Below are 21,737 nucleotides of genomic sequence, written 5' to 3'. Positions count from 1 at the left end.
CTAACCCAAACCGACCCATCCCAGAGCTAACCCAAACCGACCCATCCCAAAGATAACCCAAACCGACCCATCCCAAAGCTAACCCAAACGACCCATCCCAAAGCTAACCCAAACAACCCATCCCAAAGCTAACCCAAACCGACCCATCCCAAAGCTAACCCAAACCAACCCATTCCAAAGCTAACCCAAACCAACCCATCCCTCCGTACTCACATCTGTACTCGGCGCCCAGCCGCAGCATGAGTCTGATGGGGAACATCTTGGCCCAGGGGGTCTCCCACTTCTGCAGCAACACCCCAAACAGGTAGGGGGGGTTGGGGAGCATCAGGTCCTGGAGGGACTGGAAGGACGGGGAGACGTAGAGGAACCCTCCATGCTCCCTGCTGCCCAGGAAACTCTGGGTGAAGAACGAATGGCCCAGGTGGGTCAGGACATTACCTGGAGGGGAGGAGGAGAACATGGGTTAGAAGAAGGAGGAGAAGAAGCGAAGGAGAAGAAGCGAAGGAGAAGGAGGAGAAGCGAAGAAGGAGGAGAAGCGAAGAAGGAGGAGAAGCGAAGAAGGAGGAGAAGCGAAGAAGGAGGAGAAGCGAAGAACGAATGGCCCAGTTGGAGAGGGAGGGGCTAGAAGAGTAAGTGTTAAACACTTTTATTTGGCGCAGCATTGTCTGAGTTAGGGGAGGGTTTTTCTTGGCTCATCGTACACTAGCGACTCCTTGTGGTGGGCCGGGCGCCTGCAAGCTGACTTCAGTCATCTGTTGGAAGATGTTTCCTCCGACACATTGTTGCGGCTGGCTTCCGGGTTAAGTGGGCATTGTGTCAAGAAGCAGTGCGGCTTGGCAGGTCACTGCTCTTGACGTTCGCCTCTCCTGAGTCCGTTGGGGGAGTTGCAGCGATGAGACAAGATCTTAACTTCCAATTGGATATCACGAAATTGGGGAGAAAAAGTGGGTAAAATATATATTTTAAAAATAAACAACTTTTATTTAGCAATTAAGGAGTGAATACAGAGCTCACAGCTTCAATGGTCTTTAGATGCAAAAAGAATCATGTCCATATAGGAGTACAAGATGTAGAGAAGGAGAGAGGAGAAGAGCAGAGAGGATAGGAGGGAGCGGTTTCATCTTCCCAGTTGTAAAATATCAAAGAAAAGCTACAGGTCAGGGCTGCCCAACTGAAGAGCTTCCATCCTGTAGGTTCAGTCCAACCTTAATTTAGTGCTGCTCGCCAAAATGTTAACTAGCTGAATCAGGTATGTTCCGTAAGGGTTGGACAGAAAACATACAGGAGTGTCTCTTTCCAGGAACAGTGTTGGAGTTAAAACCTACAGGAGGGTCTCTCTCCAGGAAGTGTTGGAGTTAAAACCTACAGGAGGGTCTCTCTCCAGGAAGTGTTGGAGTTAAAACCTACAGGAGGGTCTCTCTCCAGGAACAGTGTTGGACAGCCCTGCTTTTGATCATACACAACACTAGAACTGTTATAATTAAGGCACAAGGGACTCCCAGAGGCGTCATGCCCCTAGGGGGGGCACTAGACACTCCCAGAGGCGTCATGCCCCTAGGGGGGTACAAGGGCACGTGCCCCCTTAGATTTGCAACACGGAGAACGGGGGCGCCAACACGGAGAACGGGGGCGCCAACACGGGGAACGGGGGCGCCAACACGGACGCAGTCAGGTAACCATGCATATCCACCCACCCAGCCACTGCATATCCACCCACCCAGCCACTGCATATCCACCCACCCAGCCACTGCATATCCACCCACCCAGCCACTGCATATCCACCCACCCAGCCACTGCATATCCACCCACCCAGCCACTGCATATCCACCCACCCAGCCACTGCATATCCACCCACCCAGCCACTGCATATCCACCCACCAGCCATTGCATATCCTACTACGTCACTTTTCAGCCCCGTTTGTTTATATGAGTGGCGCCGCAGTGCTAACCGCATCACTACAGACCCGGGTTCGATCACGGGCTGTATCACAACCGGACATAAATCGGGAGTCCCATGGGGCAGTGCATGGGGCCCAGCGTCGTCCGGGTTGGGGAAGGGTTTGCCCGGGGTAGGCAGTCATGAATAAGAATTTGTTCTTAACTGAGTTTAGCTAAATAAACGTTTTTAAAAAACAACATTTTAATCTCCACAAAGATAACAGTTTTTACAGCAGGTACTGTCTGCTGTGAATTATAAGTATCTTTCATACAAAATCTTAACATTGTGACTCATTCCATACATCTGTTGTTTGTCATGTAGACAGACTGAAGAGGGGTGTATCTTTGCTCTAAAAGACCTTTGTACTTTTGTCTCGGGGCTCTCAACGAATCATCTGAGGGTGATTCGTCGACCAGCCATCATTATCGTAAGTGAATAAAGATTTAGTTTTCATATAACTCTGACTTGCGTGATAAGTTTGTCTCTCCTCATTTCACAGTAAAGAAATGAACCACTCCACTTGTTAAGTTAATTTGTGGAATTTCCTTCCTGCGTTTGAGCCAATCAGTTGTGTTGTGACAAGGTAGGGACAGAAGATATCCCTATTTGTTAAAAGACCAAGTCCATATTATGGCAAAAACCCTCAATTGCTATGATGAAACTGACTCTCATGAGGACCGCCACAGGAAAGGAAGACCCAGAGTTACCTCTGCTGCAGAGGATAAGTTCATTAGGAGTTACCAGCCTCAGAAATTGCAGCCCAAATAAATGCTTCACAGAGTTCAAGTAACAGACATCTCAACATCAACTATTCAGAGGAGACTGTGTGAATCAGGCCTTCATGGTTGAATTGCTGCAAAGAAACCACTACTAAAGGACAGCAATAATAAGAAGAGACTTGCTTGGGCCAAGAAACACAATGGACATTAGAATGGTGGGAATCTGTCCTTTGGGCTGGAGTCCAAATTGGAGATTTTTGGTTCCAACCGCCGTGTCTTTGTGAGACGCGGTGTGGGTGAACTGATGATCTCCGCATGTGTGGTTCCCACCGTGAAGCATGGAGGAGGTGGTGTGATGGTGTGGGGGTGCTTTGCTGGTGACACTGTCTGTGATTTATTTAGAATTCAAGGCACACTTAACCAGAATGGCTACCACAGCATTCTGCAGTGATACACCATCCCATCTGGTTTGGGCTTAGTGGGACTATCATTTGTTTTTCAACAGGACAATGACCCAACACACCTCCAGGCTGTGTAACACGGAACCTAAACCGGCTGCGCGTGCGCCATCGTGCATACATTTATTTTGCCCCCCCACACAAAACGCGATCACGACACGCAGGTTAAAATATCAAAACAAACTCTGAACCAATGACATTAATTTGGGGACAGGTCAAAAATCATTAAACATGTATGGCAATTTAGCTAGTTAGCTTGCACTTGCTAGCTAAGGTTAATTTGTCCAATTTAGCTAGCTTGCTGGGATCCTGGGATATAAACATTGAATTGTTATTTTACCTGAAATAAACAAGGACCTCTACTCCAACAATTAATCCACACATAAAACGGCCAACCGAATCGTTTCTAGTCTCTCCTCCTCCCTCCTTTCATTGTATTACCACGACTACCGGCAAAACAGTTTGTCTTTCAGTCACCCACATGGGTATAACCAATGAGGAGATGGCACGTGGGTACCTGCTTCTATTAACCAATGAGGAGATGGAAGAGGCCGGACTTGCAGCACGATCTGCGTCAGAAATAGAACTGATTTCTATTTTAGCCCTTTGCAACGCAGACGCTCGTTGGCGCGAGCAGTGTGGGTGTAATAAATAACATGGATTTCGAAATTTATTTTGCAACGCACGCGACGTGTCCGGTCTGGTCAGCATGTAAAGGGGCTATTTTACCAAGGAGAGTGATGCATCAGGTGACCTGGCCTCCACAATCACCCAACATCAACCCAATTGAGATGGTTTGGGATGAGTTGGGCCGCAAGTGAAGGAAAAGCAGCCAACACGTGCTCAGCATATGTGGGAACTCCTTCAAGAGTGTTGGAAAAGCATTCCAGGTGAAGCTGGTTGAGAGAATGCAAGTGTGCAAAGCTGTCATCAAGGCAAAGGGTGACTACTTTGAACAATCTCAAATATATTTAGATTTGTTTTACACCATTTTGGTTAGTACATGATTCCATATGTGTTATTTCATAGTGTTGATGTCTAAACTATTATTCTACAATGTAGAATATAGTAAAAACAAAGAAAAACCCTTGAATGAGTAGGTGTTAAACTAACCTGTGAGGGCCTCCTGGTGGAGGTAGGTGTTAAACTAACCTGTGAGGGCCTCCTGGTGGAGGTAGGTGTTAAACTAACCTGCGAGGGCCTCCTGGTGGAGGTAGGTGTTAAACTAACCTGTGAGGGCCTCCTGGTGGAGGTAGGTGTTAAACTAACCTGTGAGGGCCTCCTGGTGGAGGTAGGTGTTAAACTAACCTGCGAGGGCCTCCTGGTGGAGGTAGGTGTTAAACTAACCTGCGAGGGCCTCCTGGTGGAGGTAGGTGTTAAACTAACCTGCGAGGGCCTCCTGGTGGAGGTAGGTGTTAAACTAACCTGCGAGGGCCTCCTAGTGGAGGTAGGTGTTAAACTAACCTGCGAGGGCCTCCTGGTGGAGGTAGGTGTTAAACTAACCTGCGAGGGCCTCCTGGTGGAGGTAGGTGTTAAACTAACCTGCGAGGGCCTCCTGGTGGAGGTAGGTGTTAAACTAACCTGCGAGGGCCTCCTGGTGGAGGTAGGTGTTAAACTAACCTGCGAGGGCCTCCTGGTGAAGGTAGGTGTTAAACTAACCTGCGAGGGCCTCCTGGTGGAGGTAGGTGTTAAACTAACCTGCGAGGGCCTCCTGGTGGAGGTAGGTGTTAAACTAACCTGCGAGGGCCTCCTGGTGGAGGTAGGTGTTAAACTAACCTGCGAGGGCCTCCTGGTGGAGGTAGGTGTTAAACTAACCTGCGAGGGCCTCCTGGTGGAGGTAGGTGTTAAACTAACCTGCGAGGGCCTCCTGGTGGAGGTAGGTGTTAAACTAACCTGCGAGGGCCTCCTGGTGGAGGTAGGTGTTAAACTAACCTGCGAGGGCCTCCTGGTGGAGGTAGGTGTTAAACTAACCTGCGAGGGCCTCCTGGTGGAGGTAGGTGTTAAACTAACCTGTGAGGGCCTCCTGGTGGAGGTAGGTTAAACTAACCTGTGAGGGCCTCCTGGTGGAGGTAGGTTAAACTAACCTGTGAGGGCCTCCTGGTAGAGCTGTACAAAGTGGCTGAAGAGGTCTTTAGGGATGCTCTTCTCGTCAGGTAGACACTGCAGCAGCACCACCACCTCAGCCTGGCCCACTGCATGCATCCCCTTAGTGGTCACATACCAACACTTCCTGTTTACGTCTACAGGAAGGGAGAGCCAAGAGAAGGTTAGAAAACAAGATAATTCTACAATAGAACGCAGAATGTGATTCAGGTAATGAGTGATAGTACTGTGGGATGATATTGGGGGGGGTTAAATATATTCTCTCAATGATATATTTACCTCTACTAGTGTGAGGAAAAACAAACCAGACAAGATCATCAGTGATGTCAGAATAAACTGGCATTATGACATCTACAGTATATGAAACGATACATGTGTAGCTAGTTGGAGCTGGAAGGAGTTATGGAGACACTCACAGTTGACCAGTTTGACCATAGCCAGCAGGTTAGCGTTAAGCACAAACACCAAGGGGTCAGGACCTCCCTCCTCCAGCTGCTGTATCAGAACCATCTCAGAGGGACGCTCCTCCACCGTATAGTCTGAGGGTGGTGATGCTGGTGGAGAAACAACACACTAGGTTGCTTTCCCCATTCAGTGAGGCTGGTGGGGCGCGGTCGACAGTGAAGACGGGGGGGGGGGGGGGGACGCGGTCGACAGCGAGGACGGGGGGGGGCGCGGTCGACAGCGATGACGGGGGGTTGAGGCGCGATCGACAGCGAGGACGGGGGGTTGAGGCGCGATCGTCAGCGAGGACGGGGGGTTGAGGCGCGATCGACAGCGAGGACGGGGGGGGGTTGAGGCGCGATCGACAGCGAGGACGGGGGGGTTGAGGCGCGATCGACAGCGAGGACGGGGGGGTTGAGGCGCGATCGACAGCGAGGACGGGGGGGTTGAGGCGCGATCGACAGCGAGGACGGGGGGGTTGAGGCGCAATCGACAGCGAGGACGGGGGGGTTGAGGCGCGATCGACAGAGAGGACGGGGGGGTTGAGACGCGATCGACAGAGAGGACGGGGGGGTTGAGACGCGATCGACAGAGAGGACGGGGGGGTTGAGACGCGATCGACAGAGAGGAAGGGGGGGTTGAGGCGCGATCGACAGCGAGGACGGGGGGGTTGAGGCGCGATCGACAGCGAGGACGGGGGGGTTGAGGCGCGATCGACAGCGAGGACGGGGGGGGTTGAGACGCGTTCGACAGCGAGGACGGGGGGTTGAGACGCGATCGACAGAGAGGACGGGGGGGTTGAGACGCGATCGACAGTGAGGATGGGGGGTTTGAGACGCGATCGATAGTGATGATGGGGGTTTGAGACGCGATCGACAGTGAGGATGGGGGGGTTAAGGCGCGATCGACAGAGGATGGGGTTAAGGAGCGATCGACAGAGAGGATGGGGGGTTAATGCGTGATCTATAGTGAGGATGGGGGTTAAGGAGCGATCGACAGTGAGGAGAGGGGGTTAAGATGCGATCGACAGTGAGGATGGGGGGGGGTTGAGGCGCGATCGACAGCGAGGACGGGGGGGTTGAGGCGCGATCGACAGCGAGGACGGGGGGTTGAGGCGCGATCGACAGCGAGGACGGGGGGGTTAAGGCGCGATCGATAGAGGATGGGGGGGTAAGGCGCGATCGACAGAGAGGATGGGGGGTTAAGGCGCGATCGACAGAGGATGGGGGTTAAGGCGCGATCGACAGAGGATGGGGTTAAGGAGCGATCGACAGAGAGGATGGGGGGTTAATGCGTGATCTATAGTGAGGATGGGGGTTAAGGCGCGATCGGCAGAGGATGGGGGGGTTAAGGAGCGATCGACAGTGAGGAGAGGGGGTTAAGACGCGATCGACAGTGAGGATGGGGGGGGTTGAGGCGCGATCGACAGCGAGGACGGGGGGGTTGAGGCGCGATCGACAGCGAGGACGGGGGGGTTGAGGCGCGCTCGACAGAGAGGACGGGGGGGTTGAGACGCGATCGACAGAGAGGACGGGGGGGTTGAGACGCGATCGACAGAGAGGACGGGGGGGTTGAGACGCGATCGACAGAGAGGACGGGGGGGTTAAGGCGCGATCGATAGAGGATGGGGGGGGTAAGGCGCGATCGACAGAGAGGATGGGGGGTTAAGGCGCGATCGACAGAGAGGATGGGGGGTTAAGGCGCGATCGACAGAGGATGGGGGGTTAAGGCGCGATCGACAGAGGATGGGGGGTTAAGGCGCGATCGACAGCGAGGACGGGGGGGTTGAGGCGCGATCGACAGCGAGGACGGGGGGGTTGAGGCGCGCTCGACAGAGAGGACGGGGGGGTTGAGACGCGATCGACAGAGAGGACGGGGGGGTTGAGACGCGATCGACAGAGAGGACGGGGGGGTTGAGACGCGATCGACAGTGAGGATGGGGGGGTTAAGGCGCGATCGATAGAGGATGGGGGGGGTAAGGCGCGATCGACAGAGAGGATGGGGGGTTAAGGCGCGATCGACAGAGAGGATGGGGGGTTAAGGCGCGATCGACAGAGGATGGGGGGTTAAGGCGCGATCGACAGAGGATGGGGGGTTAAGGCGCGATCGACAGAGAGGATGGGGGGTTAATGCGCAATCTATAGTGAGGATGGGGGTTAAGGCGCGATCGACAGAGGATGGGGGGGTTAAGGAGCGATCGACAGTGAGGAGAGGGGGTTAAGACGCGATCGACAGTGAGGATGGGGGGGTTAAGCACCTGTGCTGTGTCCCCTCACACCTCCTTTAACTCCGGTTGAGATGAGGATGGGAGGAAGTCCGTCCTCCGGAATTAGACTGATGGAGCTGCCTACAGGGCTTCCCACGGTGGACGCAGGGGCAGGGGACAACGCCTGGAGGGAGGAGGAGAGGGTTTAAGTACAGAAAAACAGGTGTGGAGAATTGTAGGAGGCTGATTAAATTTGTAATTGGCAGACAACCCTTCATATTCCCGTTGAACAATTCAGAGAGGTGTGTGTTATAAGTTACAGCCATTGGATGAGCCAGATCAGTAGAGACAGAAAGTGGTGAGTCACCTCCTAACCTGCTGCTACTCTACCAGGCATGCCGAGTCCAGACAAACGTCAACAACTAAACAACATTCTTCTGGTTACACTTCACTGCTAATGGGGAAACCGTCTGTATGAGAAAAGGCGTTTCATTCTAGAAAATGCTAAAGTCGATCCAGGCTCAACTTGTCCAGGCGTGTTTCCTCCTAGTCAGTCAGGCATTGCTCACCCAGCACCTGACAAGCAGGACTCTAAACCAACCTCAGAATATCAATTATAAAACAGTAGATGCTAGACTTTTGCTTAAAATTCCTCTTTAACAAACTGTAAGATGTGATCTTTTGACCTTTGGTGCCAACTGTACCTCTCGCAAATCAGAAGTGAAGGATTTGTTGGAACACTGTGAGACGGCCAATGTTTGCGAGGGGGCGGGGCTGGTAGCAGGGAGCTTGGGGGATTCCACTGCTTCCCCATTGGGCAGGATTCCATCTGCAAACCGCACCCTCCTCCGCTCCCGTGGGTGGAAACCTGTGGACCCTGTGACACACACAGGTTACAGAAAACAAAACTATTATCAAAAAGAAAGCAACTAGAATGAAAACTAGTGTGAGAAAGGAGAAGAGGTCATTAAGAGGAAAGGAAACAGAAAGATGTGCCAGATGTTCTATGGGAGAGGTTATACAGGGTCGTATTCATTAGTGCACACCACAGCAAAACGTTTTTGCAACGGAACATTTCTTATTGGGTAAAGTCAGGTTCTCCCTCCCTGTTCGTCAGTTGTTTTCCCCCGTTTTGGTGCCTAATGAACAGGTCCCTGGTGTTTAGGTGGGGAGTGGAGGAGGTTATTACCCTCTGAGCGGATCTGCTGCAGAGGTGGGATGGTACTGCAGTACTCTGCTGGGTTGTTGGGGTTAGGGCTCTGGTTAGACCCACCACACATACCCCCCCACGAATGAGCTGAGGGAAATGGAGACGGCGATATAGGATCAATATAGGACCAGGATCAATACAGGGAGATAATATATATATATAAAATCAATATAGAGCGATAAAAGGATCAAGATCAATACAGGGAGATATATATAATCATTATAGGATCAATCGAGATATAGGATCAATGTACGGAGACAATCAATACAGGGCGATGTAGGATCTATATTGATATTGTGAGATATAGGATCAATATAAGGATATATATATATATATATATATATATATAGATTCAGTACTGATATAGTGAGATATAGGATCAATATAAGGATATATATATATATATATATAGATTCAGTACTGATATAGTGAGATATAGGATCAATATAAGGATATATATATATATATATATAGATTCAGTACTGATATAGTGAGATAGAGGATCAATATAAGGATATATATATATATATATATATATAGATTCAGTACTGATATAGTGAGATATAGGATCAATATAAGGATATATATATATATATATAGATTCAGTACTGATATAGTGAGATATAGGATCAATATAAGGATATATATATATATATATATATATAGATTCAGTACTGATATAGTGAGATATAGGATCAATATAAGGATATATATATATATATATAGATTCAGTACTGATATAGTGAGATATAGGATCAATATAAGGATATATATATATATATATATATAGATTCAGTACTGATATAGTGAGATATAGGATCAATATAAGGATATATATATATATAGATTCAGTACTGATATAGTGAGATATAGGATCAATATAAGGATATATATATATATAGATTCAGTACTGATATAGTGAGATATAGGATCAATATAAGGATATATATATATATATATATATATATATATATATATATATATATATATATATATATATATATATATATATATATATATATATATATATATATATATATATATATATATATATATATATATATATATATAGATTCAGTACTGATATAGTGCGATATTGAATGAAGATTGATATAGTGAAATACACGATTCAATTAAACTTTGAGCTATTTATGATTAGGATGTGTATATGAATTTAACTGACAGGAAGTTAAGCAGTAGACTAACTAGGGCCAGGAGTTTTTCCATGCCTTACAACTAGGGCCAAGAGTTTTACCTAAAAATGTAATTAGACCAAACCAAAGTGACTGCAAAGATATTGAAGTAGGACGTAGAGATGAAGTGGATTCTAGACGCAGATCTGGGATCAGTATTTTGTTAACATCCTATTGGATCAGGTCAGGAATGGGATGTAGTAAGCTGATCCTAGATCTGTAGTAATAGTGACTCACCACTCAGTAGGGCAGAGTGACAGGTGATACAGACTCTGGCCTCCTTCCTGTCCATGTAAATCAGTCTGCTCCTCAGGCTGCAGCAGGCAGCACAGAACACCTGGAGAGAGAGACACACACACACTCAATTATATTACACCTGGAGAGAGACACACACACACTCAATTATATTACACCTGGAGAGAGAGACACACACACACTCAATTATATTACACCTGGAGGGAGACACACACACAATTATATTACACCTGGAGAGAGACACACACACAATTATATTACACCTAGAGAGAGACACACACAATTATATTACACCTAGAGAGAGACACACAATTATATTACACCTAGAGAGAGACACACAATTATATTACACCTAGAGAGAGACACACAATTATATTACACCTAGAGAGAGACACACAATTATATTACACCTAGAGAGAGACACACACAATTATATTACACCTGGAGAGAGACACACACACACACACACACACTCAATTATATTACACCTGGAGAGAGACACACACACACACACACAATTATATTACACCTGGAGAGAGACACACACAATTGTATTACACCTGGAGAGAGACACACACACACACACACACACACACAATTATATTACACCTGGAGAGAGACACACACAATTATATTACACCTGGAGAGAGATACACACAATTATATTACACCTGGAGAGAGACACACACAATTATATTACACCTAGAGAGAGACACACACAATTATATTACACCTAGAGAGAGAGACACACAATTATATTACACCTGGAGAGAGACACACACACACACACACACAATTATATTACACCTAGAGAGAGACACACACAATTATATTACACCTAGAGAGAGACACACAATTATATTACACCTAGAGAGAGACACACAATTATATTACACCTAGAGAGAGAGACACACAATTATATTACACCTGGAGAGAGACACACACAATTATATTACACCTAGAGAGAGACACACAATTATATTACACCTAGAGAGAGAGACACACAATTATATTACACCTGGAGAGAGACACACACAATTATATTACACCTGGAGAGAGACACACACAATTATATTACACCTGGAGAGAGACACACACACACACACACTCAATTATATTACACCTGGAGAGAGACACACACACACACACACTCAATTATATTACACCTGGAGGGACACACACACACACACACACACACACACTTATATTACACCTGGAGAGAGACACACACAATTATATTACACCTGGAGAGAGACACACACAATTATATTACACCTAGAGAGAGAGACACAATTATATTACACCTAGAGAGACACACACAATTATATTACACCTAGAGAGAGACACACAATTATATTACACCTAGAGACACATTGAAGAGAATTGCAAATGGAATTTCAGTGTACTTCCTGATTTGACCCCCTAACCCTGCTCCGGAGTGCGAGAATCTCGTGTCTCCATGTGAGAGATCGGGTCACGACCTCCACTGTACCTTAAAAGCTAAGCATCCTCCTCTCCAGCCTGGCTTCTACCCCAACTCAGCTCATACACTGAATTCATCCACACACCGTTCAGACACACATTTGTAATGAAATCTCACAGCTTTCCCTTCCCGCTGAGGGAGGGAACGTGTGTGACCTTGGGAAATTGAGATTGTGTTTGTCCACAACAGTCCAGACCTGTCCCAGCTATCCTAGAACAACCCAGCTCAGCTTCAACAATTCAAATGGGTTTATTTAATAGGAATAAGTAACTTAGTTAAATATCAGAAAACAAACCATTCAGTCGACATTCCTTCTGGCTTTAGACTATAGTGGTACAGTCGACGAGAGAACCGAGCCACCGTCGACGAGAGAACCGAGCCACCGTCGACGAGAGAACCGAGCCACCGTCGACGAGAGAACCGAGCCACCGTCGACGAGAGAACCGAGCCACCGTCGACGAGAGAACCGAGCCACAGTCGACGAGAGAACGGAGCTGCTCCTGTATTGTTTACCATAGTGCCCTACACTTTATTACGGGAGACGGGTTCAGTACACATCACTGCATTCTGTATCAGAAGGTAGGCTGGCCCTCAAGTCTCATAGATCAATGCACTGCTCTCTTTTTGTTTATAAAGCCCTCGTGTGCAAACTTCCACCATACTTTACTTCATTGTTAAATTATAGACATACGAGTCACCAGACCCACAGGGATGACTAACTCTGGAGGTCCCTTTAATCTCCACCGAGTTAGGTTCATCTGCTTGGAGTGTTTCTGCACCTCCTCACGTGTGGAATGATCTCCCAAGCACTCCAAAATTGGGAGGCATTTCAGACAAAATGTTAGGAGATCTTGATACTGAAGAATGTGTCTGTTTATGATTGGGGGTCTACTTTTCCTGTAAACCAACATGTATTCTAATGTGTATATGAACGTGTATTGTTGTGTTAAACAGGGCTCACCTGGAAAAGAGATCTTGGTCTCAGCATTGACTCCCGGTCAAAATAAAGGTGAAATATATAATAGACTTTGCACCCACCTTTCCGCAGGCCCTGCAGTGATGCCTCCTCTTGGTGAAGGTGAAGCGGATCTCACACTTCATACAGACTGGTGCCTTGGAGTCAGGGACCCACACGGGGGCCACATCCCCCAGGGAGGAGAGCTGTTTCCTGGGCAGAGCACCCCGGTGGTGACACCCAGCCTGGAGGTCATTGTCCGGGCTGCTCTCGGACTCCAGCACCAGGCCCAACGATGACGACTCGTTAACAACCTCGACACAACCACCAGGGTCACCCCCGGCAACGACGGTTCCAGTATCCATGGTTATGTCACCGGCACGGTTCTCAAAGTTCTTGTTCTTGCAGACGGCGGTGGTGGTGGTGTTAACGGTAGGTGATAGTTGGTTCTGGTCCTGTCCGGATAGCGGCCAGGGGATCTGGAGTTTGAGAGTGACCGGTTGTTTGGGACGTGCTCCACCGAACGGAACACTTACCAGCTGCAGACGAGTGTTCAGTATGGAGGCAACACTGCTATCTCCTCCTCCGTTCTCTAGGTTGCTCTCCTCCATCTCCTTCTCCTCTTTTACGGAGTCCTCCTTGGAGTGAGGGGGGAGAGACTGGCCCTCCTCCCTGCTCCCTCGGTCCTCCTCTTCCTCCTCCCTGCTCCCTCGGTCCTCAGTAGCCATGCCGCTGGTAAGAACCATCTCTCCATCCTGACCTCCCGTGCTCTCCTTCTCCATTTCTCCTATCAACCTCGTCTGCTTCTGAGAGGAATTCCTACACTCCTTCCGCTCTGTCGGTCCCTCCATCAATCCATTTTTAACAGTATTTCCATGACTTTCCCTCTTAGGGATTCCTTCCTCATGTGACTGTACCCCAGCCAGTCCAGCCTCCTCCCTACCACTGTCCTGAATAGGAGGCCAAGCACCAGGTCTCTCGGTCTCTGGCTTGGAGTTAAACTTCTCTGCTATCGCCTCAACCCCTCCCAGCCTCTCCTCAATGGTCAAGTGTGTGTGACTAACGTGGGAGCTCCCGTCACCCCTCTCCCCCACAGGGGCATCAGTACGTGGGTCTGAGGGTGTGGGGGGCTGGTGGTGGTCTAAAGGGGATGTCTGGTTCCCCTTGCAGGGATCTTCACCGAGCCCGTTGAGGGCAGGGCTGGCTGGACTAGAGGGGCTGATAGAGGAGTGGTGGTGGTACGGAGGGGAGCTAGAGGAGGCCGACGAGCCCTCACCCCCAAACAGCTTGCCGATGTTGGGCTGGGGGAGCGAAGGGCTCCGCACGTCTGCACGGCAGTCTGGTAGTTCTCCCCAGGGTGGGGGCTCGGCGGTGGGGTGGCATTTAGCGTTGGTCCCCTGGGGGTTGCTGGATGACAGGTCAGGGGGCAGGGGGGTCTTTAAGGGGAGGGGGCCGAGGTCTGGGGTCAAAGCCAGGGCACGGTTCGGAGATAGTAGGTGGGCAGGAGGGGCCAGGATCTGAATCCACTTATCAGACAGACTGGGACTGTCGGTCTCATCTGGGGAGGGAGAGGAGAATGAAACACTGGACAGGAAATAGAAGAGTCCATGAGATATCACACAGGAAAGAGGTAAGGCAACGGGAAAGAGAGAGCATTACCAGAGACAACGGGAAAGAGCATTACCAGAGACAACGGGAAAGAGCATTACCAGAGACAACAGGAAAGAGCATTACCAGAGACAACGGGAAAGAGCATTACCAGAGACAACGGGAAAGAGCATTACCAGAGACAATGGGAAAGAGCATTACCAGAGACAACGGGAAAGAGCATTACCAGAGACAACGGGAAAGAGCATTACCAGAGACAACGGGAAAGAGCATTACCAGAGACAACAGGAAAGAGCATTACCAGAGACAACAGGAAAGAGGGAAGGGCATTACCAGAGACAACAGGAAAGAGGGAAGGGCATTACCAGAGACAACAGGAAAGAGGGAGGGGCATTACCAGAGACAACAGGAAAGAGGGAAGGGCATTACCAGAGACAACAGGAAAGAGGGAAGGGCATTACCAGAGACAACAGGAAAGAGGGAAGGGCATTACCAGAGACAACAGGAAAGAGGGATGTAATACTAAACCACCAAATACAAACTGTTACTGAAGGGTGTGATGAAGTAACGAGGCTGGAATGGGTGGTGGGATGTAATGTAATGGGAGGGAGGTGGCATGAAAATGGACTAATTTTGCTCCTCCTCCCCTCTCTTTCCTCTCCTCCCCATTTCTCCCTGACACTTGAATACTGCCTGGAATGTTGGGAGGAGTCCACATTCCTGAACACACACACACACACACACACACACACTACACACAGTTAATCTGCCAAGCTGGATCTGGCAGAGGACTCCCAGATAATCACTCACAGCCTGAACACACACAGAGCTCTCTGTACCGTGACATGACAGACACACACACAACCAACCGAGCGACTGTGTGTGTGAGATAATTCATGTCACCTTTAAGGAACAAATGGGGAGGAAACCCAATCTCTCATTATCACAGACCCAGCCTCAACACAGCATGGCTCCAACCTTACACTGCTGATCTCTGCACTAGCCTTAAATAGACACACACACACACACACACACACACACTGAACTTTCCTACAGACACCGTGTACGATGACTATGGAGGTCCTGTTCGTCTCCACAACATTTTCAAAACGTACAATGTGAATGTCACACACACACAACCCTCAACCAAATACATGAGGCACTAATTATCCAGTCAATAACCTGTGTTCCCTCTCGGTGTGTCTTACAAAACACTCTTATACTCTGCCTTAACACACCAACGATGTGTTTAAACAGGCAGCCCAATTCTGATCTAGGGCGATGTTTACACAGGCAGCCCAATTCTGATCTAGGGCGATGTTTACACAGACAGCCCAATTCTGATCTAGGGCGATGTTTACACAGACAGCCCAATTCTGATCTAGGGCGATGTTTACACAGGCAGCCCAATTCTGATCTAGGGCGATGTTTACACAGACAGCCCAATTCTGATCTAGGGCGATGTTTACACAGACAGCCCAATTCTTATCTAGGGCGATGTTTACACAGACAGACCAATTCTCATCTTTTTCCCAATTATTGGCAAAAGCGCTGGTCCAATGGGTCAAAAGACCAATTAGTGGAAAAAGATCATAATTGGGCTGCCTGTGTAAACACAGCCCTAGAATCAGAATTGGGCTGCCTGTGTAAACACAGCCCTAAAGATCAGAATTGAGCTGCCTGTGTAAACACCGCCCTAAAGATCAGAATTGAGCTGCCTGTGTAAACACCGCCCTAAAGATCAGAATTGAGCTGCCTGTGTAAACACCGCCCTAAAGATCAGAATTGAGCTGCCTAAAACAAACAAATTTCCTCTGCTTTGCTTAAACATACATAGAGAGAAGGGTAGAGAATCAGACCACAGCATAGTAAGTGCGAATCTGATTGGTGGGTTGATGGATTGATTGACGAAGTGGTTAAATCTGTTAATTGACTCACCTTGCTTCTGTTCAAAGTCATCCAACACTTTATCCAGGTTGAAGGCCTCTGTCTGGAAGTGGTTCTCCATGAGTCCGGTACCTCCACCCTGACACACGCTGCAGGAACCTGTTAATATAGGGTTAGCACCGGGTTAGCAGCGGCTTAGCACCAGCACTGGAAGTAGTTATCTGGGTTATCGCCACAGGGTTAACGCCCTCTCAATCTCTTCATCTCCCTCCCCATGTCTCGCTCGTCGGGCAATCATCTCGCTCACTCCCTCACCTGTCCAGAGGTCCTCTCCAACAGTAGTCCTGGGTAGCTGTGATCTCCTTCTCACTCAGCCTCACTTCCTCATCCAGTCTGGCCAGCGCCAAGCGCCCATATCTGCAACGACAGGAACCGGTCACACTCAAGCTCATCAAATATAGGCTTTTATTTGGTGTTAAGGTTTCATCCCACACCTGTTGAGCGCATTCTGATCACCTATTACTGAATGAATGCACACTTCAGGGAAATGACTAGAGAGGAATTGACTGCAGTCTTGGTCTGATAGAGGATAAAGATCAATGGCCAATCGGAGTAGAACAGTACACACACACACCTGGCCAGTCTTCTTGCTGACCAGGACCTCAGGGGTCAAAAATGTACTGTTTGAACTTCAGGGTCATGACAGTATAAGGGAGGGGAGAGGACCAGGCTTTACGCTCCCAAGTGGTACAGGGGTCTAAGACACTGCACCTCAGTGCTAGAGGCGTCACTACAGACCCTGGTTCAGAGGTCTAAGACACTGCATCTCAGTGCTAGAGGCGTCACTACAGACCCTGGTTCAATTCCAGGCGGTATCACAACCGGACGTTATTTGGAGTCCCATAGGGCGGCGCACAATTGGCCCAGCGTCGTCCGGGTTAGGATTTTGCCGGGGTAGGTCGCCCTTGTAAAAAAGAATTTGTTCTTTCCTGACTTGCCTAGTTAAAGGTTACTTAAAAAAAAATGTTTCACCAGGGACCAGAGATTTTGAGGAGTGACGGTTTTAAATATATTTAGATTTGTTGAACACTTTTCTGGCTTCTACATGATTCCATATGTGTTATTTCATAGTTCTGATGTCTTCACTATTATTCTACAATGTAGAAAATAGTAAAAATAAAGAAAAACCCTTGAATGAGTAGGTGTGTCCAAACTTTTAACTGGTACTGTATGCTGAGCACTTGTTCGCTGCTTTTCCTTCACTCTGCGGTCCAACTCATCCCAATTGGGTTGAGGTCGGGTGATTGTGGAGGCCAGGTCATCTGATGCAGCACTCCATCACTCTCCTTCTTGGTCAAATAGCCCTTACACAGCCTGGAGGTGTGTTGGGTCATTGTCCTGTTGAAAAACAAATGATAGTCCCACTAAGCCCAAACCAGATGGGATGGCGTATCGCTGCAGAATGCTGTGGTAACCATGCTGGTTAAGTGTGCCTTGAAATCACAGACAGTGTCACCAGCAAAGCACCATCACACCACCTCCTCCATGCTTCACGGTGGGAAACACACACCACCTCCTCCATGCTTCACGGTGGGAACCACACATGCGGACATCATCCGTTCACCTACTCTGCGTCACACAAAGACACAGCAGTTGGAACGAAAAATCTCAAATTTGGACTCATCAGACCAAAGGACAGATTTCCACCAGTCTAATGTCCATTTATTGTGTTTCTTGGCCCAATCAAGTCTCTTCTTATTGGTGTTCTTTAGTAGTGGTTTGCAGCAATTCGACCACGAAAGCCTGAATCACACAGTATCCTCTGAGGAGTTGCAGTTGAGATGTCTGTTACTTGAACTCTGTGAAGCATTTATTTGGGCTGCAATTTATTAGGCTGGTAACTCTAATGAACTTATCCTCTTGCAGCAGAGGTAACTCTGGGTCTTCCTTTCCTGTGGCGGTCCTCATGAGAGCCAGTTTCATCATAGCGCTTGTTGGGTTTTGCGACTGCACTTGAAAGAAACTTTCAAAGTTCTTGAAATGTTTCACATTGACGGACCTTCATGTCTTAAAGTAATGGAAGAAATGCCACAAATGAACAAGGCACACATGTTAATTGAAATGCATTCCAGGTGACTACCTCATGAGGCTGGTTGAGAGAATGCCAAGAGTGTGCAAAGCTGTCAACAAGGCAAAGGGTGGCTACTTTAAAGAATCTCAAATATATTTTAATTTGTTAACACTTTTTGGGTTACTACATGATTCCATATGTGTTATTTCATAGTTGTGATGTCTACACTATATTTCTAGAGTGTAGAAAATAGTTTTTTTAAATGACGAGTACTTTGGTACTGTATATGATCTAACAATATGGGAGTGGGCTTAATGGGTACACTTACATTAAGTGTAAGTGCCTTAATGTGTTTGTACCCCAGGAAGAGTAGCTGCTGCCTTGGCAGGAACTAATGGGGATCCATAATAAACCCCAGGAAGAGTAGCTGCTGCCTTGGCAGGAACTAATGGGGATCCATAATAAACCCCAGGAAGAGCAGCTGATGCCTTGGCAGGAACTAATGGGGATCCATAATAAACCCCAGGAAGAGCAGCTGCTGCCTTGGCAGGAACTAATTGGGATCCATAATAAACCCCAGGAAGAGTAGCTGCTGCCTTGGCAGGAACTAATGGGGATCCATAATAAACCCCAGGAAGAGCAGCTGCTGCCTTGGCAGGAACTAATGGGGATCCATAATAAACCCCAGGAAGAGTAGCTGCTGCCTTGGCAGGAACTAATGGGGATCCATAATAAACCCCAGGACGAGTAGCTGCTGCCTTGGCAGGAACTAATGGGGATCCATAATAAACCCCAGGAAGAGTAGCTGACTTAGCAGGAACTAATGGGGATCCATAATAAACCCCAGGACGAGTAGCTACTGCCTTGGCAGGAACTAATGGGGATCCATAATAAACCCCAGGACGAGTAGCTACTGCCTTGGCAGGAACTAATGGGGATCCATAATAAACCCCAGGAAGAGTAGCTGCTGCCTTGACAGGAACTAATGGGGATCCATAATAAACCCCAGGACGAGTAGCTACTGCCTTGACAGGAACTAATGGGGATCCATAATAAACCCCAGGAAGAGTAGCTGACTTAGCAGGAACTAATGGGGATCCATACCAAGTACTAATCCTAGATAACAGAGAAAAACAGCATTGAATGTAGCTAGGCTAGCATATCACCACATCAAAACATCAAGACGTGATGTGATCTGCGTTCTCAAAGAAAATGTCAAAATGACAGGAGAACATGTTCCATGTTTGCTTAAAAATATATATATTTTTTTTAAATGGCTAGGATGCTGTTCGGTACCCACACAATCACTTTTGAGGAGTCAATTTGTTATCTGGTTAGCATCCACCTATCTGCATTGTTAGGTAACTAGCAAACAAACAAATTAACCAAATAGACTAAGCCAGTGTTTCATGTCAGCAGTCAAAGTGGATCGGCAGGTGGTCCCCAACACACACAGCAAGCGAACACATGTCAGGTGAACATACAGTGCGATGTGTGTGGTGGGCCCTTAATCAATAAACAAGTTTGATCCAGTTAAAGTTTGAATCAGAAAGAGAGAAAGTGAAAACCAGCCTAGTTTGAGAGTCTAAAGTATCCTCTTCCACATAACTACTGGGACTAAATCTGATTAAATCAAATCACATGCGCTGAATACAACAGCTGTAGACTATGCAGTGACATGCTGAATCCAACAGCTGTAGACTATGCAGTGAAATGCTGAATCCAACAGCTGTAGACTATGCAGTGAAATGCAGAATCCAACAGCTGTAGACTATGCAGTGAAATGCTGAATCCAACAGCTGTAGACTATACAGTGAAATGCTGAATCCAACAGCTGTAGACTATACAGTGAAATGCTGAATACAACAGCTGTAGACTATGCAGTGAAATGCTGAATCCAACAGCTGTAGACTATACAGTGAAATGCTGAATCCAACAGCTGTAGACTATACAGTGAAATGCTGAATCCAACAGCTGTAGACTATACAGTGAAATGCTGAATCCAACAGCTGTAGACTATACAGTGAAATGCTGAATCCAACAGCTGTAGACTTTGCAGTGAAATGCTGAATACAACAGCTGTAGACTATACAGTGAAATGCTGAATACAACAGCTGTAGACTATGCAGTGAAATGCTGAATCCAACAGCTGTAGACTATGCAGTGAAATGCTGAATCCAACAGCTGTAGACTATACAGTGAAATGCTGAATCCAACAGCTGTAGACTATGCAGTGAAATGCTGAATACAACAGCTGTAGACTATACAGTGAAATGCTGAATACAACAGCTGTAGACTATACAGTGAAATGCTGAATACAACAGCTGTAGACTATACAGTGAAATGCTGAATCCAACAGCTGTAGACTATGCAGTGAAATGCTGAATACAACAGCTGTAGACTATACAGTGAAATGCTGAATACAACAGCTGTAGACTTTGCAGTGAAATGCTGAATCCAACAGCTGTAGACTATGCAGTGAAATGCTGAATACAACAGCTGTAGACTATGCAGTGACATGCTGAATCCAACAGCTGTAGACTATACAGTGAAATGCTGAATACAACAGCTGTAGACTATACAGTGAAATGCTGAATCCAACAGCTGTAGACTATGCAGTGAAATGCTGAATCCAACAGCTGTAGACTATGCAGTGAAATGCTGAATCCAACAGCTGTAGACTATACAGTGAAATGCTGAATACAACAGCTGTAGACGATGCAGTGAAATGCTGAATCCAACAGCTGTAGACTATACAGTGAAATGCTGAATCCAACAGCTGTAGACTATGCAGTGAAATGCTGAATCCAACAGCTGTAGACTATACAGTGAAATGCTGAATCCAACAGCTGTAGACTATACAGTGAAATGCTGAATCCAACAGCTGTAGACTTTGCAGTGAAATGCTGAATACAACAGCTGTAGACTATACAGTGAAATGCTGAATACAACAGCTGTAGACTATGCAGTGAAATGCTGAATCCAACAGCTGTAGACTATGCAGTGAAATGCTGAATCCAACAGCTGTAGACTATACAGTGAAATGCTGAATCCAACAGCTGTAGACTATGCAGTGAAATGCTGAATACAACAGCTGTAGACTATACAGTGAAATGCTGAATACAACAGCTGTAGACTATACAGTGAAATGCTGAATACAACAGCTGTAGACTATACAGTGAAATGCTGAATCCAACAGCTGTAGA

At 47.5% G+C, this 21,737-nt stretch overlaps 1 protein-coding gene across 2 annotated transcripts in view; it reads right to left on the bottom strand.

Moving 5' to 3' along the window:
- The window catches only part of LOC139375791 (zinc finger FYVE domain-containing protein 9-like), a 46,427-nt gene that overhangs the window by 8,002 nt on the left and 16,688 nt on the right, over positions 1–21,737 (bottom strand). For both annotated transcript variants that reach the window (XM_071117654.1, XM_071117653.1), the window contains exons 2-11: positions 16,776–16,877; positions 16,512–16,619; positions 13,049–14,523; positions 10,510–10,609; positions 9,059–9,166; positions 8,574–8,746; positions 7,921–8,053; positions 5,636–5,773; positions 5,201–5,356; positions 214–438 (exon numbers count right to left, since the gene is read on the bottom strand). In XM_071117654.1, coding sequence (XP_070973755.1) covers positions 214–438; positions 5,201–5,356; positions 5,636–5,773; positions 7,921–8,053; positions 8,574–8,746; positions 9,059–9,166; positions 10,510–10,609; positions 13,049–14,523; positions 16,512–16,581 — 2,578 coding nt within the window. In that variant the 5' untranslated portion in view covers positions 16,582–16,619; positions 16,776–16,877. The remainder of the gene's footprint in view (positions 1–213; positions 439–5,200; positions 5,357–5,635; positions 5,774–7,920; positions 8,054–8,573; positions 8,747–9,058; positions 9,167–10,509; positions 10,610–13,048; positions 14,524–16,511; positions 16,620–16,775; positions 16,878–21,737) is intronic.

Source organism: Oncorhynchus clarkii, chromosome 20 (assembly GCF_045791955.1).
Source record: "Oncorhynchus clarkii lewisi isolate Uvic-CL-2024 chromosome 20, UVic_Ocla_1.0, whole genome shotgun sequence".
NCBI lineage: Eukaryota > Metazoa > Chordata > Actinopteri > Salmoniformes > Salmonidae > Oncorhynchus > Oncorhynchus clarkii.
This window is presented reverse-complemented; position numbering and strand designations above follow the sequence as displayed.